At 40.1% G+C, this 22,567-nt stretch overlaps 3 protein-coding genes and 1 long non-coding RNA gene across 4 annotated transcripts in view; 3 read left to right on the plus strand and 1 right to left on the minus strand.

Annotated features, from left to right (window-relative positions):
• The window catches only part of LOC139550433 (uncharacterized), a 401,870-nt gene that overhangs the window by 180,440 nt on the left and 198,863 nt on the right, over window positions 1–22,567 (plus strand). The window lies entirely within an intron of this gene.
• LOC139549547 (zinc finger protein 664-like) overlaps window positions 1–22,567 on the minus strand; it is a 238,764-nt gene that overhangs the window by 100,636 nt on the left and 115,561 nt on the right. The gene's annotated exons all lie outside the window — the stretch shown is intronic.
• Window positions 856–17,384, plus strand: LOC139547982 (zinc finger protein 271-like). Its single transcript, XM_071357241.1, has 2 exons — window positions 856–1,544; window positions 14,253–17,384. Exons 1-2 carry the CDS (start codon window positions 1,199–1,201, stop codon window positions 15,713–15,715), a joined length of 1,809 nt encoding a protein of 602 aa, XP_071213342.1. The 5' UTR covers window positions 856–1,198; the 3' UTR covers window positions 15,716–17,384.
• The window catches only part of LOC139548377 (zinc finger protein ZFP2-like), a 372,237-nt gene continuing 370,043 nt past the window's right edge, over window positions 20,374–22,567 (plus strand). The window contains exon 1 of the mRNA XM_071358032.1: window positions 20,374–20,928. Within this exon, the coding sequence (XP_071214133.1) occupies window positions 20,610–20,928 (319 nt within the window). The 5' untranslated portion in view covers window positions 20,374–20,609. The remainder of the gene's footprint in view (window positions 20,929–22,567) is intronic.

Here is a 22,567-nt window from a genome sequence, read left to right on the forward strand (position 1 = left end):
AGGAGGTTGATCATCAGTGAACCTCTAGAATTGTGGCTGGGCTGGCGTTTCCTCTTCCAGCTTGGTCATATATTTTTACACATTGAATGTTGATACTGTGAAACTATGTTATATATTTGTACCTCCTGTTTCATGAAGTGATGTCACTAAGTACTGCCCCTATATATACAATGGATTCGGAAAGCATTCAGACCCCTTCACTTATTCCACATTTTGTTACATTACAGCCTTATTCTAAAATTGATTCAATCATTTTTCCCTCATTAATCTACAAAATACCCAATAATGACATCACAATACCCCATAAGACATCACATTGGCCCATAATGACATCACAATACCCCATAATGACAAAGCAAAAACAGGTAAATAAAAGAAACATTTTGATTTTCTTTAAAAGACAAGGACATTTCTAAGTGACCCCAAACTTTTGAATGGTAGTGTAAATTTACATGATGTATTGTTACACCATGTAGGAGCAGTATAGACTTAGTCTGTTCATTATATACATCTACATGATGTATTGTTGCACCATGTTGGAGCAGTATAGACCTAGTCTGTTCATTATATACATCTACATGATGTATTGTTACACCATGTAGGAGCAGTATAGACCTAGTCTGTTCATTATATACATCTATATGATGTATTGTTACACCATGTAGGAGCAGTATAGACCTACAGTAGCTAGCTGCTAATTTAGATGTAATATAACTTAATGAAACTGCCTTAAATATGCTGTGGTAAACAATTTTTATTCGCACTAATCAATCAACACATTCCTGTCTTTGTATGTCTCAATATAATAGTATTATTTAATTAAATCCATTTAAAATAATCTTTGTCTGAAAATAAAATATGATCCTCAACTGCGTTTCCCCTCCAGTCAGCAGACGGCGATGTGCGTCTTTCAGGCGACGCTGCCAGCGTGACGTATAATCTAGTGGACGGTTCTTCATAAACAGCTCGTCAACCACCTCGGTAGCTTGCTAGCCAACATAGCCGAAAGATTCAAGCTATTTATACGCTTTAGGTGTATATTAGCTACTGTGTTTTCGACACACTTAGGTCGTATCTAGTTGTTAACCTATATAATTTAATATTACGTTATTTTGTATTAGTCAGCTATAGTAGCTGGCTGGTTAAATTAGCACTAGCCTAGTCGCTAATTATAGCTAGCTAGCTAACATCCCTGAACATGAGCTCACTAAACATCTCCCCTCTCGTTAAAGAAGAGGGGGTCTGCTGGACGGAGAAAGAAGCTCTGGGGCTGAACATTGTCGTGAAAGAGGAGAAGGAAGAAGAGGATGTCACAGTAAAAATAGAAGTAGAGGGTGAGGCTGTTACAGTGAAAGAAGAAGAGAAAGACGTTTCAGTGAAAGAAGAGGAAGACGCATTCAGAGTGAAAGAGGAGGAGGATGTTACAATGAAAGAAGAGGAGGAAGAGAAAGAGGAGGATGCAGTTTTTGGAGTGAAGAATGAAGGGGAGATAACTGTCACATTGAAAGATGAAGAGGAGGAGATAGGAGATCTGATTAACACCAGTAAGTACCACCTTAAATTCGTTTTTAACTTTGGATATTCAGAGTTGGCTCGTCAATACCTCTTCAACGGAGGGCCCAGGATGATGACTGATATGTCTAGAATCAGACGACGTAGAGAACAAGCTACCCCTTGTTTTCTCAGTTCCGTTTCCAAAAAGTGACTTAACATATATATTTGAGAAGGGTCTTTCTGCTGACCGTAGACTGGGGGGCACGGCATGTTGTGATTTTCATGTAGTGATGTTTTACTACACACCGTGCCCCCCAATAGTGCCATGTGAGAGTTGGGTTGGCTACACCAAAGATTATGGATATAGTGACAAGATGTCTCTCCGCCCTAACAAGGGGAGTTGTTGTCCACAAAGCTTCACTGCGGGTTGTCTAGCTCCCGCCTATCCTTTCTTTGGATTGGTGGATTCATCTTATTATTGTAATCTATTGTTTATATTCTATGAGGGTTGTTGACGTCAACTGCCTGTATTCAATGGAGAGAGATGCTAAGCTACTAGCATGAATATGCACCGCCTGTATTCAATGGAGAGAGATGCTACGCTACTAGCATGAATATGCACCGCCTGTATTCAATGGAGAGAGATGCTAAGCTATTAGCATTAATATGCATAGCGATCTGGAGACAACTCCTATAATGTTTTTATCAAAGTTGTCGGTATGTCACGTGTCCACATAACAACTTAAGCATTACGAAACTTCTGTTAGATCAAGTAAACCTCACGTAGCAAATAAGCCATTCATTTTGTTGTTGACCAAATTCGACACTTTCCACATTGGTTTGATAATTGTTTCCACTTGGATACAACCTACTGTAGCCTACTGGCATGACCTAGAGAGATACAACCTACTGTAACCTACTGGCATGACCTAGAGAGATACAACCTACTGTAACCTACTGGCATGACCTAGAGAGTTACAACCTACTGTAACCTACTGGCATGACCTAGAGAGTTACAATCTACTGTAACCTACTGGCATGACCTAGAGAGATACAACCTACTGTAACCTACTGGCATGACCTAGAGAGATACAACCTACTGTAACCTACTGGCATGACCTAGAGAGATACAACCTACAGTAGCCTACTGGCATGACCTAGAGAGTTACAATCTACTGTAACCTACTGGCATGACCTAGAGAGATACAACCTACTGTAACCTATTGGCATGACCTAGAGCACATATGTCAGAGTCAAGGCCCGCGGGCCACATCCGGCCCGCGAGAAGGTTTTTTACGGCCCCTGGGATGATCTTGATTTATTATTAGAACCGGCCCGCAGACCGCAGCAAGCCGGCAGCCCGCAGATCTTTTACACGCACCAATACTACATTTCCCACAATGCAACGGTGACGCACCGAGCAGTAGGCTGCTTCATTTCAATATTTATTGGCACAGCAGTCGTCAGCATCACAGTAAAATTAACTTTCAGATACCCATCAAAAATGGCAAAACGGAAGGTGGACACTGAGAACCGGGGGTTTCAAACAAGGTGGGAGTCGGAGTATATGTTCACGGAGGTAGCTGGAAAACCTGTGTGTCTTCTGTGTGGAGAAAGTGTGGCGGTACTGAAAGAGTATAATCTGAGACGACATTATGAAACGAAACACGCGGACAAAAACAAGAATATGGACATGGAACAAAGGCTACAAAAGGCAGAGGAATTAAAACGAGGCCTCAAATCTCGACAGGCTCTGTTCAAAAAAGCCAAATCACAAGGCCAGGCTGCTGTCAAGGCCAGTTTTATTTTGGCAGAAGAGATCGCTAAATCAGCCCGGCCATTTACGGAGGGGGATTTCATCAAAAACTGCATGATTAAAGTTTGTGACGAAGTTTGCCCAGAAAAAAGGCAACTCTTTTTAAATGTGAGTCTGAGCAGAAACACCATTGCCGAGAGAGTAGACCAGTTGTCCATCAATCTAAAAGAGCAGCTTGTGAAAAAGGGAAAAGATTTCATTGCATATTCCTTGGCTGTGGATGAGAGCACCGACATTTCTGACATTGCCCAGTTGTCAATTTTCATCCGCGGAGTGGACTCCAGCCTAAGCGTGACAGAGGAGTTTTTGGCTTTACGTCCTATACATGGCACAACTACGGGGCATGATTTGTATGAAGAGGTGTCAAGATGTGTAAATGAGATGGAGCTGCCTTGGGAAAAACTCGTGGGTTTGACAACCGACGGAGCACCTGCGATGTGTGGACACAGGAGCGGACTGGTGGCGAAGATACGGGAAAAGATGCAAGAGGAAAACGCGACAGGTGAGCTGACAGCTTATCATTGTATCATACACCAGGAAGCGTTGTGCGGTAAAGCCTTGAAAATGGAGCATGTAATGAGCATCATCACGCGCACAGTTAACTTTATCAGAGCCAAAGGTTTGAATCACCGCCAGTTCAAGGCATTTCTGACGGAGTTAGAAACGGAGCATGGTGATTTGCCTTATCACACAGAGGTGCGATGGCTAAGCCAGGGAAAGGTGCTTCAAAGATGTTTCGAGCTTCGTGAGGAGATTTGTCTGTTCTTGGACAGCAAAGGGAAAGACACAACACAACTCCGAGACGAAATGTTTCTGTGTGAAATGGCTTTTCTGTGTGACATTACGAGTCATCTGAATGCAATGAACTTGCAGCTGCAGGGTCGGGATCATGTCATCTCTGATATGTACAGTACAGTGAAGGCATTTAAAACCAAACTGACTCTGTGGGAGACGCAGATGCGGAAAGAAAATTTGAGCCACTTTCCCAGCTGCCAGACCATGAAAGAGAAGCTCTCTACCAGTGCGTTCCCGAGCGCACAGTTGGCTGATAAAATAGGTATGCTTGCCGCTGACTTTCGACGCCGATTTGCTGACTTTGAAGCACAAAAAAGCAGGTTGGAACTGCTCGGTAACCCATTTGCTGTTGACGTGGAAAGCTCACCACCAAACCTCCAAATGGAGTTGATTGACCTCCAATGCAATGATGCACTGAGGGCAAAATATGCGGCAGTGGGTGCTGCGGAGTTCGCCCGTTTCCTCCCCGACACAATGCCCCAGCTGCGCATCCAGGCTGCTCAAACGTTGTCTATGTTTGGCAGCACATACCTGTGTGAACAACTGTTTTCTTTGATGAACCTGAACAAAACATCACACAGAAGTCGACTTACTGCTGAACACCTCCACTCAATTCTGAGGATTTCCTCAGCTCAGAGCCTTACCCCGAACATTGATGAACTTGTGGAAAAGATGGGACACCACCAAGTATCACCCTCAACCTCAAACAAGTGAACATTACTGTGCAATCACATATTTAGAGTTTTTACTCAGTTCAAGTTTAAAAGTTAAAGTTTAATATTTGTTTTCACTGCATGTTACTTCTCCTTAAACAAAGTGTTGTTTTTGATTAATAGATTTTTGCACTTTATTTTATTGTATTTCAATCCAATTATATTTTAAAAATATTTCAGTTGAGTGGATGATAGAAAATTGCTATTATTGTTTTTTTCTTTGAAGTAAATTTAGCCCACTTTTGCTAAAATAGAAAATATAGGCTACTGATGGTGCCTTGAATACCGGTTTCTTTCATTTAATGTTCATGTTATGGGGATTTTTATATAAAGGAAATTTGTCTTTTGTGTCTGTTGAAAATTAAAGATTACTGACAGAGCCATAAGAAAATATTGCTTTATTTATCTGATCATATTGGAATATATTTGTTAGGTTTTCAGTAGGTTCAATTAGGTTCACTAGACTATATGCGTCATTTAAAATTTTTTCAATGAACATTCGAACAGTCCGGCCCTCGGCTTGTAGCTAAATTTTTTATTTGGCCCTCCGTCCATTTGACTTTGACACCCCTGACCTAGAGAGTTACAACCTAGTGTAACCTACTGGCATAACCTAGAGAGATACAACCTACTGTAACCTACTGGCATGACCTAGAGAGTTACAACCTACTGAAGCCTACTGGCATGACCTAGAGAGATACAACCTACTGGCATGACCTAGAGAGTTACAACCTACTGGCATGACCTAGAGAGTTACAACCTACTGGCATGACCTAGAGAGTTACAACCTACTGTAGCCTACTGGCATAACCTAGAGAGATACAACCTACTGGCATGACCTAGAGAGTTACAACCTACTGTAACCTACTGGCATGACCTAGAGAGTTACAACCTACTGTAACCTACTGGCATGACCTAGAGAGTTACAATCTACTGTAACCTACTGGCATGACCTAGAGAGATACAACCTACTGTAACCTACTGGCATGACCTAGAGAGTTACAACCTACTGTAACCTACTGGCATGACCTAGAGAGTTACAACCTACTGTAGTCTACTGGCATGACCTAGAGAGATACAACTTACTGTAGCCTACTGGCATGACCTAGAGAGATACATCTACTGTAGCCTACTAGCATGACCTAGAGAGATACAACCTACTGTAGCCTACTGGCATGACCTAGAGAGATACATCTACTGTAGCCTACTGGCATGACCTAGAGAGATACAACCTACTGTAGCCTACTGGCATGACCTAGAGAGATACATCTACTGTAGCCTACTGGCATGACCTAGAGAGATACAACCTACTGTAGCCTACTGGCATGACCTAGAGAGATACAACCACTTGGATACAACCTACTGTAGCCTACTGGCATGACCTGGAGAGATGCAACCTACTGTAGCCTACTGGCATGACCTAGAGAGATACAACCTACTGTAACCTACTAGCATGACCTAGAGAGATACAACCTACTGTAGCCTACGGGCATGACCTAGAGAGATACATCTACTGTAGCCTACTGGCATGACCTAGAGAGATACAACCTACTGTAGCCTACTGGCATGACCTAGAGAGTTACAATCTACTGTAGCCTACTGGCATGACCTAGAGAGATACAACCACTTGGATACAACCTACTGTAGCCTACTGGCATGACCTAGAGAGATACAACCACTTGGATACAACCTACTGTAGCCTACTGGCATGACCTGGAGAGATGCAACCTACTGTAGCCTACTGGCATGACCTAGAGAGATACAACCTACTGTAACCTACTAGCATGACCTAGAGAGATACAACCTACTGTAGCCTACGGGCATGACCTAGAGAGATACATCTACTGTAGCCTACGGGCATGACCTAGAGAGATACAACCTACTGTAGCCTACTGGCATGACCTGGAGAGATGCAACCTACTGTAGCCTACTAGCATGACCTAGAGAGATACAACCTACTGTAACCTACTAGCATGACCTAGAGAGATACAACCTACTGTAGCCTACGGGCATGACCTAGAGAGATACATCTACTGTAGCCTACTGGCATGACCTAGAGAGATACAACCTACTGTAACCTACTGGCATGACCTAGAGAGATACAACCTACTGTAGCCTACTGGCATGACCTAGAGAGATACAACCTACTGTAGCCTACTGGCATGACCTAGAGAGATACAACCTACTGTAACCTTCTGGCATGACCTAGAGAGTTACAACCTACTGTAACCTACTGGCATGACCTGGAGAGTTACAACCTACTGTAGCCTACTGGCATGACCTAGAGAGATACAACCACTTGGATACAACCTACTGTAGCCTACTGGCATGACCTAGAGAGATACATCTACTGTAGCCTACTGGCATGACCTAGAGAGATACAACCTACTGTAGCCTACTGGCATGACCTAGAGAGATACAACCACTTGGATGCAACCTACTGTAGCCTACTGGCATGACCTGGAGAGATGCAACCTACTGTAGCCTACTGGCATGACCTAGAGAGATACAACCTACTGTAACCTACTAGCATGACCTAGAGAGATACAACCTACTGTAGCCTACTGGCATGACCTAGAGAGATACATCTACTGTAGCCTACTGGCATGACCTAGAGAGATACAACCACTTGGATACAACCTACTGTAGCCTACTGGCATGACCTGGAGAGATACAACCTACTGTAACCTACTGGCATGACCTAGAGAGATACAACCTACTGTATCCTACTGGCTTGACCTAGAGAGCTAAAGTTGTAAAATTCCTGGATTTTAAATGAATATTTTCTAGTAATAATGATAATTTCTATCTTCCTATCTATCTGTGGGTTCCCTCTCCTTTGTCGTCCTCTCTACACCAATAATAGACAACTACTGTGGGATCCCAATGACGACCGGATGTGATACAGCCTGGATTCGAACCAGGGATTGTTGTGACACCTCTTGCACTGAGATGCAGTGGCTTAGACCGCTGCATCCGTGTGTGTGTTAACTATTAGAATGCTGTACTAGAATGCTTAAAAGGCCTCTAAAAATTTTAATATCGGTTATCGGTATCGTTTTTTGGGGTAAGGAAAATATTGGATATCGGTATTGGCCAAAAATGTCATATCGGTGCATCCCTTTATTCTAAAATGTTTCACAATACCCCATAATGACATCACAATACCCCATAATGACATCACAATACCCCATAATGCCAAAGCAAAAACAGGTTTAGGTTTTTTGCAAATGTATTGAAACTATTCCCCAGGATAACTAGTCTCAGAGTAATGTACGATCCCAGGATAACTAGTCTCTGAGTAATGTAAGATCCTAGGATAACTAGTCTCAGAGTAATGTAAGATCCCAGGATAACTAGTCTCAGAGTAATGTAAGATCCCAGGATAACTAGTCTCAGAGTAATGTAAGATGCTTGGAAAAAGAAGCTGAAAAGAATAACAGAACGGCACCATTAGAACTAAAATGTGTCCCTGGATGTCAGACCCCCAACCCTCCAAACTGTAAATAAATAATAAAATGTGTCTCCTGGATGTCAGACCCCCAACCCCCCAAACTGTAAATAAATAATAAAATGTGTCTCCTTGGCAACAGTAGAACCTCAGCACGTTTACTGTATATGTCGAGACAAAGGAATGATGTAAACAAATAATCCAAAATATTTTTGTCAATGAGACAGTATATAAACAAAGGACTGACCGAACCCCCTTTGGTGACGGAATGCTTGTAAGGAAAACTAGATGATCAAAACATTAGATCACATCAAATAAGCCTGAGTGGTTTCACCTCCTCCCAGACTATACTGGATACTACAGTTATAACTATACATAGTTATACAGGATACTACAGTTATACAGGATACTTCAGTTATAACTATAGATAGTTATACAGGATACTACAGTTATACAGGATACTACAGTTATAACTATACATAGTTATACAGGATACTACAGTTATACAGGATACTACAGTTATACAGGATACTACAGTTATACAGGATACTTCAGTTATAACTATACATAGTTATACAGGATACTACAGTTATACAGGATACTACAGTTGTAACTATACATAGTTATACAGGATACTACAGTTATACAGGATACTACAGTTATAACTATACATAGTTATACAGGATACTACAGCTATACAGGATACTACAGTTATACAGGATACTTCAGTTATAACTATAGATAGTTATACAGGATACTACAGTTATACAGGATACTACAGTTATAACTATACATAGTTATACAGGATACTACAGTTATACAGGATACTACAGTTATACAGGATACTACAGTTATACAGGATTCTTCAGTTATAACTATACATAGTTATACAGGATACTACAGTTATACAGGATACTACAGTTGTAACTATACATAGTTATACAGGATACTACAGTTATACAGGATACTACAGTTATAACTATACATAGTTATACAGGATACTACAGCTATACAGGATACTACAGTTATACAGGATACTACAGTTATAACTATACATAGTTATACAGGATACTACAGTTATACAGGATACTACAGTTATAACTATACATAGTTATACAGGATACTACAGTTATACAGGATACTACAGTTATACAGGATACTACAGTTATAACTATACATAGTTATACAGGATACTACAGTTATAACTATACACAGTTATACAGGATACTACAGTTATAACTATACACAGTTATACAGGATACTACAGTTATACAGGATACTACAGTTATACAGGATACTACAGTTATAACTATACATAGTTATACAGGATACTACAGTTATACAGGATACTACAGTTATACAGGATACTACAGTTATAACTATACATAGTTATACAGGATACTACAGTTATAACTATACATAGTTATAGAGGATACTACAGTTATAACTATACATAGTTATACAGGATACTACAGTTATAACTATACATAGTTATACAGGATACTACAGTTATAACTATACATAGTTATACAGGATACTACAGTTATACAGGATACTACAGTTATAACTATACATAGTTATACAGGATACTACAGTTATACAGGATACTACAGTTATACAGGATACTACAGTTATACAGGATACTACAGTTATAACTATACATAGTTATACAGGATACTACAGTTATAACTATACATAGTTATACAGGATACTACAGTTATACAGGATACTACAGTTATAACTATACATAGTTATACAGGATACTACAGTTATAACTATACATAGTTATACAGGATACTACAGTTATACAGGATACTACAGTTATAACTATACATAGTTATACAGGATACTACAGTTATACAGGATACTACAGTTATAACTATACATAGTTATACAGGATACTACAGTTATAACTATACATAGTTATACAGGATACTACAGTTATAACTATACATAGTTATACAGGATACTACAGTTATACAGGATACTACAGTTATACAGGATACTACAGTTATACAGGATACTACAGCTATACAGGATACTACAGTTATACAGGATACTACAGTTATACAGGATACTACAGTTATAACTATACATAGTTATACAGGATACTACAGTTATACAGGATACTACAGTTATAACTATACATAGTTATACAGGATACTACAGTTATACAGGATACTACAGTTATAACTATACATAGTTATACAGGATACTACAGTTATAACTATACATAGTTATACAGGATACTACAGATATACAGGATACTACAGTTATACAGGATACTACAGTTATACAGGATACTACAGTTATAACTATACATAGTTATACAGGATACTACAGTTATACAGGATACTACAGTTATACAGGATACTACAGTTATAACTATACATAGTTATTCCAAAGGTGGGCTACTTACTATCCACTGTTTGCAAGCCACCGTTGCTGATCTATTTCATTTATTTATTTCACCTTTATTTAACCAGGTAGGCAAGTTGAGAACAAGTTCTCATTTACAATTGCGACCTGGCCAAGATAAAGCAAAGCAGTGTGACACAGACAACACAGAGTTACACATGGAGTGTAACAAACATACAATAATCAAACATCAATAATACAGTAGAAAAATAAGTCCAAGATAAACCACAGAGAACTGTTCCTTTATTCAGGACATTTAGAATGATAACGCATTACAGATTATTGTCCTGTTAGGACAGTTTTTTGTATTCAGATCTCTGAAATGCACTCTAACTATGTAACATTTAGTGCCTCCTTATGTTACGCTGGGAAAACAGTTTTCATGGGCACAGAAATCCTAAATAATTTCAGAGTTTGCTTAAAGTACCTAGGTGTCTGGCTAGACTGCAAACTCTCCTTCCAGACTCATATCAAACATCTCCAATCCAAAATCAAATCTAGAGTCGGCTTTCTATTCCGGAACAAAGCCTCCTTCACTCACGCCGCCAAACTTACCCTAGTAAAACTGACTATCCTACCGATCCTCGACTTCGGCGATGTCATCTACAAAATAGCTTCCAATACTCTACTCAGCAAACTGGATGCAGTTTATCACAGTGCCATCCGTTTTGTTACTAAAGCACCTTATACGACCCACCACTGCGACCTGTATGCCCTAGTCGGCTGGCCCTCGCTACATGTTCGTCGTCAGACCCACTGGCTCCAGGTCATCTACAAGGCTATGCTAGGTAAAGTGCCGCCTTATCTCAGTTCACTGGTCACGATGGCTACACCCACCCGTAGCACGCGCTCCAGCAGGTGTATCTCACTGATCATCCCTAAAGCCAAAACCTAATTTGGACGCCTTTCCTTCCAGTTCTCTGCTGCCTGCGACTGGAACGAATTGCAAAAATCTCTGAAGTTGGAGACTTTTATCTCCCTCAACAACTTTAAAAATCTGCTATCCGAGCAGCTAACCGATCGCTGCAGCTGTACATAGTCCATCTGTAAACTACCCACCCAATTTACCTACCTCACCCCCATACTGCTTTTATTTATTTACTTTTCTGCTCTTTTGCACACCAGTATCTCTTCTTGCACATGATCATCTGATGATTTATCACTCCAGTGTTAATCTGCTAAATTGTAATTATTCGATTTATTGCCTACCTCATGCCTTCTGCACACATTGTATATAGATTCTCTTTTTTCTACCATGTTATTGACTTGTTTATTGTTTACTCCATGTGTAACTCTGTGTTGTTGTCTGTTCACACTGCTATGCTTTATCTTGGCCAGGTCGCAGTTGCAAATGAGAACTTGTTCTCAACTAGCCTACCTGGTTAAATAAAGGTGAAATAAAAAAATAAAAAAAATAAAATGGTTCTAACCTAGTCACCTTAACTTTATTGACAACACCCAAATGGATACTGTCATTAATGTGTTTCTTCAATAATTACACATAATTCTTAATACTGTAGCTGTTTAGTTACTAAACTATCATCAGCTGATCCAGGAAATCATTTTCTGAATGCCAGTCACATGACAAACATCACGACATGCAACAACAACCAAAGTGCTTCTTCATTCATTACTCTGGTAAAGACAGTTATGCCGTGCTCCACGTTGGATCCAACATCCCTAACAAATTGATGTTTATAATGTTATTGTCTGCTTGATTTACAGTTGGGTCTCGTTAGTCTGTTTGGAAACAGAGATACTTAGCTCATAATGTGTAGAGAACTGTTCCTTGATGGATAGGCTATTGTACAACACACAGAGCTATTTTCCTATATTTGTTGTTAGGTGAAGTTATGGCTCCTACAGTAGGTCTATGTTATTGTTAGGTAATGTTATGGGTCCTACAGTAGGTATATGTTGTTGTTATGGGTCCTACAGTAGGTCTATGTTATTGTTAGGTAATGTTATGGGTCCTACAGTAGGTATATGTTATTGTTAGGTAATGTTATGGGTCCTACAGTAGGTCTATGTTGTTGTTATGGGTCCTACAGTAGGTCTATGTTGTTGTTAGGTGAAGTTATGGCTCCTACAGTAGGTCTATGTTGTTGTTAGGTGAAGTTATGGCTCCTACAGTAGGTCTATGTTATTGTTATGGGTCCTACAGTAGGTCTATGTTATTGTTAGGTGAAGTTATGAGTCCTACAGTAGGTCTATGTTGTTGTTATGGGTCCTACAGTAGGTCTATGTTATTGTTATGGGTCCTACAGTAGGTCTATGTTGTTGTTAGGTGACGTTATGGGTCCTACAGTAGGTCTATGTTGTTGTTATGGGTCCTACAGTAGGTATATGTTATTGTTAGGTAATGTTATGGGTCCTACAGTAGGTATATGTTATTGTTAGGTAATGTTATGGGTCCTACAGTAGGTATATGTTATTGTTAGGTAATGTTATGGGTCCTACAGTAGGTCTATGTTGTTGTTATGGGTCCTACAGTAGGTCTATGTTGTTGTTAGGTGAAGTTATGGGTCCTACAGTAGGTCTATGTTGTTGTTAGGTGAAGTTATGGCTCCTACAGTAGGTCTATGTTGTTGTTAGGTGAAGTTATGGGTCCTACAGTAGGTCTATGTTGTTGTTATGGGTCCTACAGTAGGTCTATGTTATTGTTATGGGTCCTACAGTAGGTCTATGTTGTTGTTAGGTGACGTTATGGGTCCTACAGTAGGTCTATGTTGTTGTTATGGGTCCTACAGTACACTATGTATGTCATGCAACAACAACCAAAGCGCTTCTTCGTTCATTACCGGTATATTTGTTGTTAGGTGAAGTTATGGGACAATTTGGCAAACAGTGTACAAACCCTCATTGTCAGGCTGATGGAAAAGACAAAGAACATTTTACTGGTTGAAGGGTTTTTTAAGTACAAAGCGGTTGATTTGCGATGATCACACAAACATTATATTAAGCAGGACATTCAAACGAGCCTTACAATTATAATCCAAAGTAGTGTGAAATGCACTCATAAGCAACCTGGAAATGGAGGCTACTCCCCTGAGTTTTCACCCATTCACATTCAGAATACTTTGTGAAAAACTAAAATCTTTGCTATAACTATTATCCTCACTAGCGGGAAGGAGTTTCTACAACCAGATATACTACATCTATAACTAGTGGTTTCCTCATTACCAGATATGCTACATCCATAACTATCGGTTTCCTCATTACCAGATATACTACATCCATAACTAGTGGTTTCCTCATTAGCAGGGAGGTGTTTCTACAATTTGATTGTATGTGCTTCGCCCTCGTGCCGCAATTTTATTAAACACAGAAAGGGGCCCATATTGGAGACCAAAAGTCATCTGGCTCAATCATCGATGTTACTACTAATGTGAAAACAATACAAAATATGATTATTGTTGCTCATTTTAAGACAAATGTCAAATCATTACATTCATTACAGACGTCAGTTGTTGTACAACATCATGGCTACGCTGTTGGCATCACCTTTTACAGTGAATTTCCACTGTTGTGGGCCTTGAACCATTTGACTTTGTTGTTCACACAGGAGAGAGACGGGACTATCGTGGATCCTCTGGGAATCCTCAACAACCTCATGATGCTGACGAGGCAGAGAAGAGTCTCTCCACATCAGAACTCCTCCAGAAACACCAGCAGAGACCCACAGGGAAGAAATCTCATTGCTGCTCTGACTGTGGGAAGAGATTCACCTCATCAGGCATTAAAATTCATCAGAGAACACACACAGGAGATAAACCATTTAGTAGTGTTCAATGTGGGAAGAGTTTTGATCAATCTGGACAGCTGACAGTGCACCAGAGAATACACACAGGAGAGAAGCCTTACAGCTGTGGTCAATGTGGGGAGAGTTTTACTACATCTGGTCATCTGACTCTACACCAGAGAACACACACAGGAGAGAAACCTTACAGCTGTGGTCATTGTGGGAAGAGTTTTACTCAGTCAACCAGCCTGATATCACACCAGAGAACACACACAGGAGAGAAACCTTATAGCTGTGGTCAATGTGGGAAGAGTTTTACTACATCTGGCTCTCTGACATTACACCAGAGAACACACACAGGAGAGAAACCTTATAGCTGTGATCAATGTGGGAAGAGTTTTTGTCAATCTAGGGATCTGACAGTGCACCAGAGAACACACACAGGAGAGAAACCTTATAGCTGTGATCAATGTGGGAAGAGTTTTGGTGCATCTAGCACTCTGACTATACACCAGAGAACACACACAGGGGAGACACCTTATAGTTGTGGTCAATGTGGGAAGAGTTTTACTACATCTAGCAATCTGATTCTACACCAGAGAACACACACAGGAGAGACACCTTATAGCTGTGGTCAATGTGGGAAGAGTTTTACTCAGTCAACCAGCCTGATATCACACCAGAGAACACACACAGGAGAGAAACCTTACAGCTGTGGTCAATGTGGGAAGAGTTTTACTACATCTGGCCATCTGACTCTACACCAGAGAATACACACAGGAGAGAAACCGTATAGCTGTGGTCAATGTGGGAAGAGTTTTGGTCGATCTGGCCAGCTGACATTACACCAGAGAATACACACAGGAGAGAAACCTTACAGCTGTGGTCAATGTGGGAAGAGTTTTACTACATCTGCTCATCTGACTATACACCAGAGAATACACACAGGAGAGAAGCCTTATATCTGTGATCAATGTGGGATGAGTTTTACTTCATCTAGCCAGCTGACTTTACACCAGAGAACACACACAGGAGAGAAACCTTATATCTGTGATCAATGTGGGATGAGTTTTACTACATCAAGCCATCTGATTCGACACCAGAGAACACACACAGGAGAGAAACCTTATAGCTGTGATCAATGTGAGAAGAGTTTTCCTACATCTGGCCAGCTGACATCACACCAGAGAACACACACAGGAGAGAAACCTCATAGCTGTGATCAATGTGACAAGAGATACTCTGATAAAAGATCTCTGATCAAACATCAGAAAATACATACATGAATGAGTTGTTTCATGATATCAATGAAATAATGTCACAATTTAGAATGTTTTAACATTGTAGTAGGAGTATTTTAATGATGTCACAATGTAGAATGTTTTAACATTGTAGAAGGAGTATTTTAATGATGTCACAATGTAGAATGTTTTAACATTGTAGAAGGAGTATTTTAATGATGTACTACCTTATCCTTTGCCCTGTTCAATTGATTGCAGCATGATATGGATATTAGCCTCAGGGGAAAATCCAGGCTCTGAATTGAAAGAGTATTATTTAACAAAAAGTGACTAACAAAAAAAGAGCTGTGTTACACTTACTGCGTTGGTGACCCACTTTAATCAAAATGCAGCACTTCAAAATGTAGCCAGCTGTTTTCTACAAGTTGAAAAAGCTGCTTGTTTAAAAAAATACATGTAATATGATAATTGTTGCAGATGTTTGTGTATATACACACATGAAAGCAGTATAATAAATTGTACTAATCAATTTTATTAACAATCTGACATCACTCCAGTATTTCTTGACAACATTCAAATGCTAATTGTCTTTATTCCACTACTGAAGAAGCATGACTCAAATCACCTCATATATTCAAACATTCAGCCTGACAAAATATACATCTTTTATTTATTTAAAAACACTTTTTCAACATTTCAAGATAGCAGTGTGTTCAGTTTGATCATTTCAAAGACAGCTGCATCTTCATTTTATTTATATTATTCATATTTTTTTCTTTCTTTCATTTTCATCATAAAAATTACCTCGGCTGTTAACCTCAACTCCAGAGGTGATCAAGGTGAGGGATCAGCCTGGATTATTTAAAAACACTTTTTCAACATTTCAAGATAGCAGTTAGTTTAGTTTGATGTAAATAAAGATAGCTGAGAAGTGGGACTCTGTCATTGTTTCTGACAAGATCTCTCATTGATCTCGGGTTCAGCCACCAGGGGGCACCAAACCTCTTTGAAATGTTAATGTGAATAGTTACCACTTCTCAGGAGATGATAGACTTAGCCTTTCAAATGTTTTGTAATGATGGGATGGCTATTGAACAGAACTTTAAAACCTGGTTTTCTTGTATGTACCAGTTCATGAAATCACACATTTGACATTTATGCTCACTGAGTCTGTACATAGTCAAAGCTTTCCTTAAGTTTGGGTCAGTCACAGTGGTCAGGTATTCTGCCACTGTGTACTCTCTGTTTAGGGCCAAATAGCATTCTAGTTTTCTCAGTTTTTTGGTTAATTCTTTCCAATGTGTCAAGTAATTATCTTTTTGTTTTCTCATGATTTGGTTGGGTCTAATTGTGCTATTGTCCAGGGGCTCTGTGGGGTGTGTTTATGTTTGTGAACAGAGCACAATGACCAGCTTGCTTAGGGGACTCTTCTCCAGGTTCATCTCTCTGTAGGTGATGGCTTTGTTAATGGCCCATACCCTCTTCATCACAAATCAGCCCTGCCATTGTTTGTATTCATACTGTTTTGTAAAGAATGGCTTCTTGTCTGTTAGGTTGTATTCCACTGGGAAAGTGATTACAGTTTTCTCAGTGACTTTGGTGCATTTCTTAGATCAAAAGTGTAATTCTTGATACTACTTGTACAAATTCCAAATCATCTAGTCACTTGTGCACATCATTAAAGCAATTTCTTATTCCTTTGAACAAATTGCAATTGATAATGTACAAGTGTCAGCTTTTTTCCACATTATCAATTGCTCATGTTCATACCTCTTTCGCTTCACGGAGAGTTGAGTTGCAGCAGGGAGTTGCGTTCCCTCTTTATAGAGGCGTGCGTAACAATTATAACCACCAGGTCATTATAACCACCAGGTCATTATAACCACACCCACCAGGTCATTATTACCACCATGTCATTATAACCACCAGGTCATTATTACCACCAGGTCATTATTACCACCAGGTCATTATAACCACACCCACCAGGTCATTATAACCACCAGGTCATTATTAACACCAGGTCATTATAACCACCAGGTCATTAGAACCACCAGGTCATTAGAACCACCAGGTCATTAGAACCACCAGGTCATTAGAACCACCAGGTCATTATAACCACCAGGTCATTATAACCACCAGGTCATTATTACCACCAGGTCATTATTAACACCAGGTCATTATAACCAACCGGGTCATTATTCCCACCAGGTCATTATTACCACCAGGTCATTATAACCACCAGGTCATTAGAACCACCAGGTCATTAGAACCACCAGGTCATTAGAACCACCAGGTCATTAGAACCACCAGGTCATTAGAACCACCAGGTCATTATAACCACCAGGTGATTATAACCACCAGGTCATTATAACCACCAGGTCATTATTACCACCAGGTCATTAGAACCACCAGGTCATTAGAACCACCAGGTCAGGGTCAATTTATCCCAAACTGTTTCTGCATATTTGTTATTGATTTGGACACGTTAAAACTGTGATTTGACATTGAGGCTATCCCACCTAGCACAATGTAATTGAAAAGTCGTTGAAAATAAGACTACTGTATGCAACCAAATATTTTTTTAAACATTTTTTATTATACCATGCCTTACCATTAAGTTAATTATTGACAATACATATTAACAAAGGGGTGTCCATTTGGTTTTGATCGTTCATATTTACAATTCATGTAACTTTTAGTAATCATAATTATTTATGCAATCAACTGACAACTTTCGGGTATAAATATATTGACATTGTTGCCCTTCTTTTAGAATAGCAGGGTTCATTCTCAGATGTGCTAACCCAAATGCATGACATTGGGGACTGGGCCCGATCCAACAACATGCCTATCGAGTGAACCCTGAAAAGAGAGAGAAGCTCCACAGTGAGGTGGAAATTTACTACAGATATTGCAGGTGTTGGTTGGTGATTGTCTCAAGGGTGGGCAGTCAGCAAGTTTTGCGTTTAGCCAGTGCTTTGCCATGGATCACAATTTATTTTGTTCCAAGGGGACGAGAGTTCTAGAAGCTTGTGGGGGAAAAATATAGGATATATTTGTTGTCGTAAAGGGGACGGTGAAGGTGTCTTCACAGGCTTTGGTTTTTCCATTTATGTTTTGAGGTTGGACTTTAGCACGTATAGCTCGTTAGCACGTAGGACGCACTGATTGGTGTCACCTCGTTAGTCAGTATGTGTTACAGCCTGTGCTGGCTTGTCCATCTCGTTAGTGGGAAGGTGTTTCACCTGAGCTGGTCCAGGTTCTATTTAAAAGTGTCTGGCCCAGTGCTCCAGTTGTCTTGATAGATGTGGAGAGTCAACACCTTTAATTGCTCCACCTTTTTGGTTTGCCTCCTGTCTTTAAGTTTGGTGTGGGTTTTTATTTTGTTTGCCTCTTCTTGGGCAGATTTAGTGGGTGTCTTTTAGGTCCCAGTTGTTACTAGTCAACTTTCAGTGGACACTCCCATAGTCTTTTCAGAGCCCCTCCTAAAAAAAACACGCTTGTATTTTGGGTTGGATATTGCATCCAATTAAAATTTTAATCAATGGCATTTCCTTAGGATACTCATTAGTCTTTCAGTTGTTAGTCTTCTGTTTGTTGTGTACTAAATATTTCTGTTTATTTTCATGTTTTTATTTGTGTCAGAAAGTCTACATCAGCTACAGCAGATCCCTCTTTGAATTCGCCCTACCAGCCTGGTAACAGCTTCACCACAGGAGATCCCTCTTTGAATTCGCCCTACCAGCCTGGATAACAGCTTCACCACAGCAGATCCCTCTTTGAATACGCCCTACCAGCCTGGTAACAGCTTCACCACAGCAGATCCCTCTTTGAATACGCCCTACCAGCCTGGATAACAGCTTCACCACAGCAGATCCCTCTTTGAATTCGCCCTCCCAGCCTGGATAACAGCTACACCACAGCAGATCCCTCTTTGAATACGCCCTCCCAGCCTGGTAACAGCTTCACCACAGCAGATCCCTCTTTGAATACGCCCTACCAGCCTGGATAACAGCTTCACCACAGCAGATCCCTCTTTGAATACGCCCTACCAGCCTGGTAACAGCTTCACCACAGCAGATCCCTCTTTGAATACGCCCTACCAGCCTGGATAACAGCTTCACCACAGCCCGACCAGCCTGGATAACAGCTTCACCACAGCAGATCAATCGGCTACCAATAACATCTGCTAAACACGTGTATGTGACCAATAAAATGATTTTGATTTTAAATAAATGTCCTATTTATCGAAGATGTTGTTGGCTGGGGTCAAAATGACTCCAAAGGATTTGAATTTGTTAAAAGTCCATTTTGATACAAACTCTAATCCATGATTTATATTTATTAAGAACAAGTTGCTTGACAAAGTCATGAAAAATTGGAAGAATTGAATAAACTATATTTTGGCTATGATAAAAGATATGCCTCTGGGGTCAAAATGATCTATGTCAGAAGTATGGTTCAATGCAAATATGTAGTGGGTGTAACGTTTGTTTTAAATTATCACTCATTAAACACGAATCAATCAACACATGGTTCTCTTTGAACGACTTAATATAATAAACTTTTATGAAATAAATGAAAAATAAACTTTTGGTTCATCAACTGCGTTGCCCACTCCAGTCAGCAGATGGCGATGTGCGTCTTTTAGGTTCAGGCGATGCTGCCAGTGTGACGTATAATCTAGTGGACGGGACGCTCCTTCAACAACAACAGCTAGTCAGACACCTCCGTAGCTTTCTAGCAAACATAGCTACAACATTCACCCTCTTTACACTGTTTTGGTGTATATTAGGCGCTGTGTATTAAACACACTTCTGTCGTATGTACTTGTTGGCACATTTCATTATATATTTACGTTGTTTGTCAGCTAGCTGGTTTGCTAAGTTAGCTTAGAACTAGGCTAGTCGCTAATGCTAGCTAGCTAACATCTCCGACCATGAGTTCACTAAGCTACTCTCCTCCTGCTAAAGAAGAGGGGGACTGCTGGACGGAGAAAGAAGCTTTCGTGAAAGAGGAGGCCGAAGAGGAAGCTGTTTCAATACAAAAACAAGTAGCGGGTGAGGCTGTTACCGTGAAAGAAGAAGAGAAAGACAAAGACGTTTCAGTGAAAGAAGAGGAAGACGCGTTCAGAGTGAAAGAGGTGGAAGTTACAGTAAAAGGAGAGGAGGATGCAGTTTTTGGAGTGAAAGGGGAGGAGGGGGAGATGACTGTCACATTGGAGGAAGAAGAGGAGGTTGGAGATCTGTTTAACACCAGTAAGTACCGTCTCTGCAGTCGTTGAACCAATATGCAGTAAAGGGGTTCTACACTTTAATGTTGTTCTGTAGGAATGGCTGAAGCTACACTGTAACGTGTAGAACATCAAGAGTGGACCATCAACAAAACGTTAACAATTGATCAAATGCATCCAATGACAATGCCTGAAATACTGTAGTCCTCAATATCTCCTATTAGATTAGCCCAATATTTAGTCTTAAAGGGGCAATCAGCAGTTGTTACATCCATTTTGGGACTTATACATTAATGATATGTACCCATTGTTTCTTGAAGAATTCACTTATAAATGCCTCATGAGCTTAGTTCAACTGTCGTACCCCATCAGAACCCAAAATATAAGCTTTTTTTACTCCTATGTTTATCAAAACTGTATATCCTCAAAACATGATTAATCGATTTATTTGAGTCTCAAGCATTTCTAAAACATTTAACATTTTCATTTAATTCTTTAAAAAAATCTAATTTAGAATAAGTAACGTAACAAAATGTGTAAAAAGGGAAGCGGTCTGAACTTAATGAATGCACTAGGGCCCCAACTAAAAAAATCTTGGGTCAACCAAGAGTCTTCTTTTCTTTCTATCAACCGATTGGTAGAAATGTTATAACGTGTATTTTTCCATATATAGACACGCCCCATGTGTTTTAATTAAATCAACTATATGTACTGAACTGGTCTGATGCTTTAAGGACGCTGTTTGATTAAATAATGAAGACACACAAATGACTCGGGAGCCAGAGATCAAGATAGCCTAACCATCATAAAAAAACTCTTCCTACTCCTCCCGCTGCTGCTGGCCTTCGTAAATTCTGATGTTATGCTCCTATAGTTTCTGGTAATAAGCTACACCAGCAGTCGGCGACCTTTTCCATTCCATCCATCCTTTGGGTTCCTTTTGGCAAACTCCAAGCAGGCTGTCATGTCTTTTACTGAGGAGTGGCTTCCGTCTGGCCACTCTACCATAAAGGCCTGATTGTTGGAGTGCTGCAGAGATGGTTGTCCTTCTGAAAAGTTCTCCCATCTCCACAGAGGAACTCTGGAGCTCTGTCAGAGTGACCATCAGGTTTTTGGTCACCTCCCTGACCAAGGCCCTTCTCCCACAATCGCCCAGTTTGGCCAGGTGACTAGGAAGAGTATTACATTTAAAAATTATGGAGGCCACTGTGTTCTTGGGGACCTTCAATGCTGCAGAATTGTTTTGGTACCCTTCCCCAGATCTGTCCCTCGACTTAATCCTGTCTTGGAGCTCTACGGACAATTCCTTCGACCTCATTGCTTGGTTTTTTCTCTGACATGCACTGTCAACTGTGGGACCTTATATAGACAGGTGTGCCTTCCAAATCATATCCAATCAATTGAATTTACCACAGATGGACTCTGAACAAGTTGTAGATACATCTCAAGGATGATTAATGGAAACAAGATGCACCTGAAAGCAATTTTGAGTCTCATAGCAAAGGGTCTGAATACTTATGAAAATAAGGTATTTCTGTTTTTTACCTGTTTTCACTTTGTCATTATGGGCTATTGATGACACCCCTCTGAAACAAGATAGCCTAACCATCAGAAAAACTTCTTCTTTAGCCTACTCCTCCCGCTGCTGCTGGCCTTCGTAAATT

This window comes from Salvelinus alpinus, chromosome 2 (assembly GCF_045679555.1).
Source record: "Salvelinus alpinus chromosome 2, SLU_Salpinus.1, whole genome shotgun sequence".
Taxonomy (NCBI): domain Eukaryota; kingdom Metazoa; phylum Chordata; class Actinopteri; order Salmoniformes; family Salmonidae; genus Salvelinus; species Salvelinus alpinus.

Excerpts from the sequence above, each read along its gene's own strand:
- LOC139547982 (XM_071357241.1), top strand. The coding sequence starts at position 1,199 with ATGAGCTCACTAAACATCTCCCCTCTCGTTAAAGAAGAGGGGGTCTGC. Across the intron at positions 1,545-14,252 it reads AGGAGATCTGATTAACACCA|GAGAGAGACGGGACTATCGT; the intron begins GTAAGTACCACC and ends TTGTTCACACAG.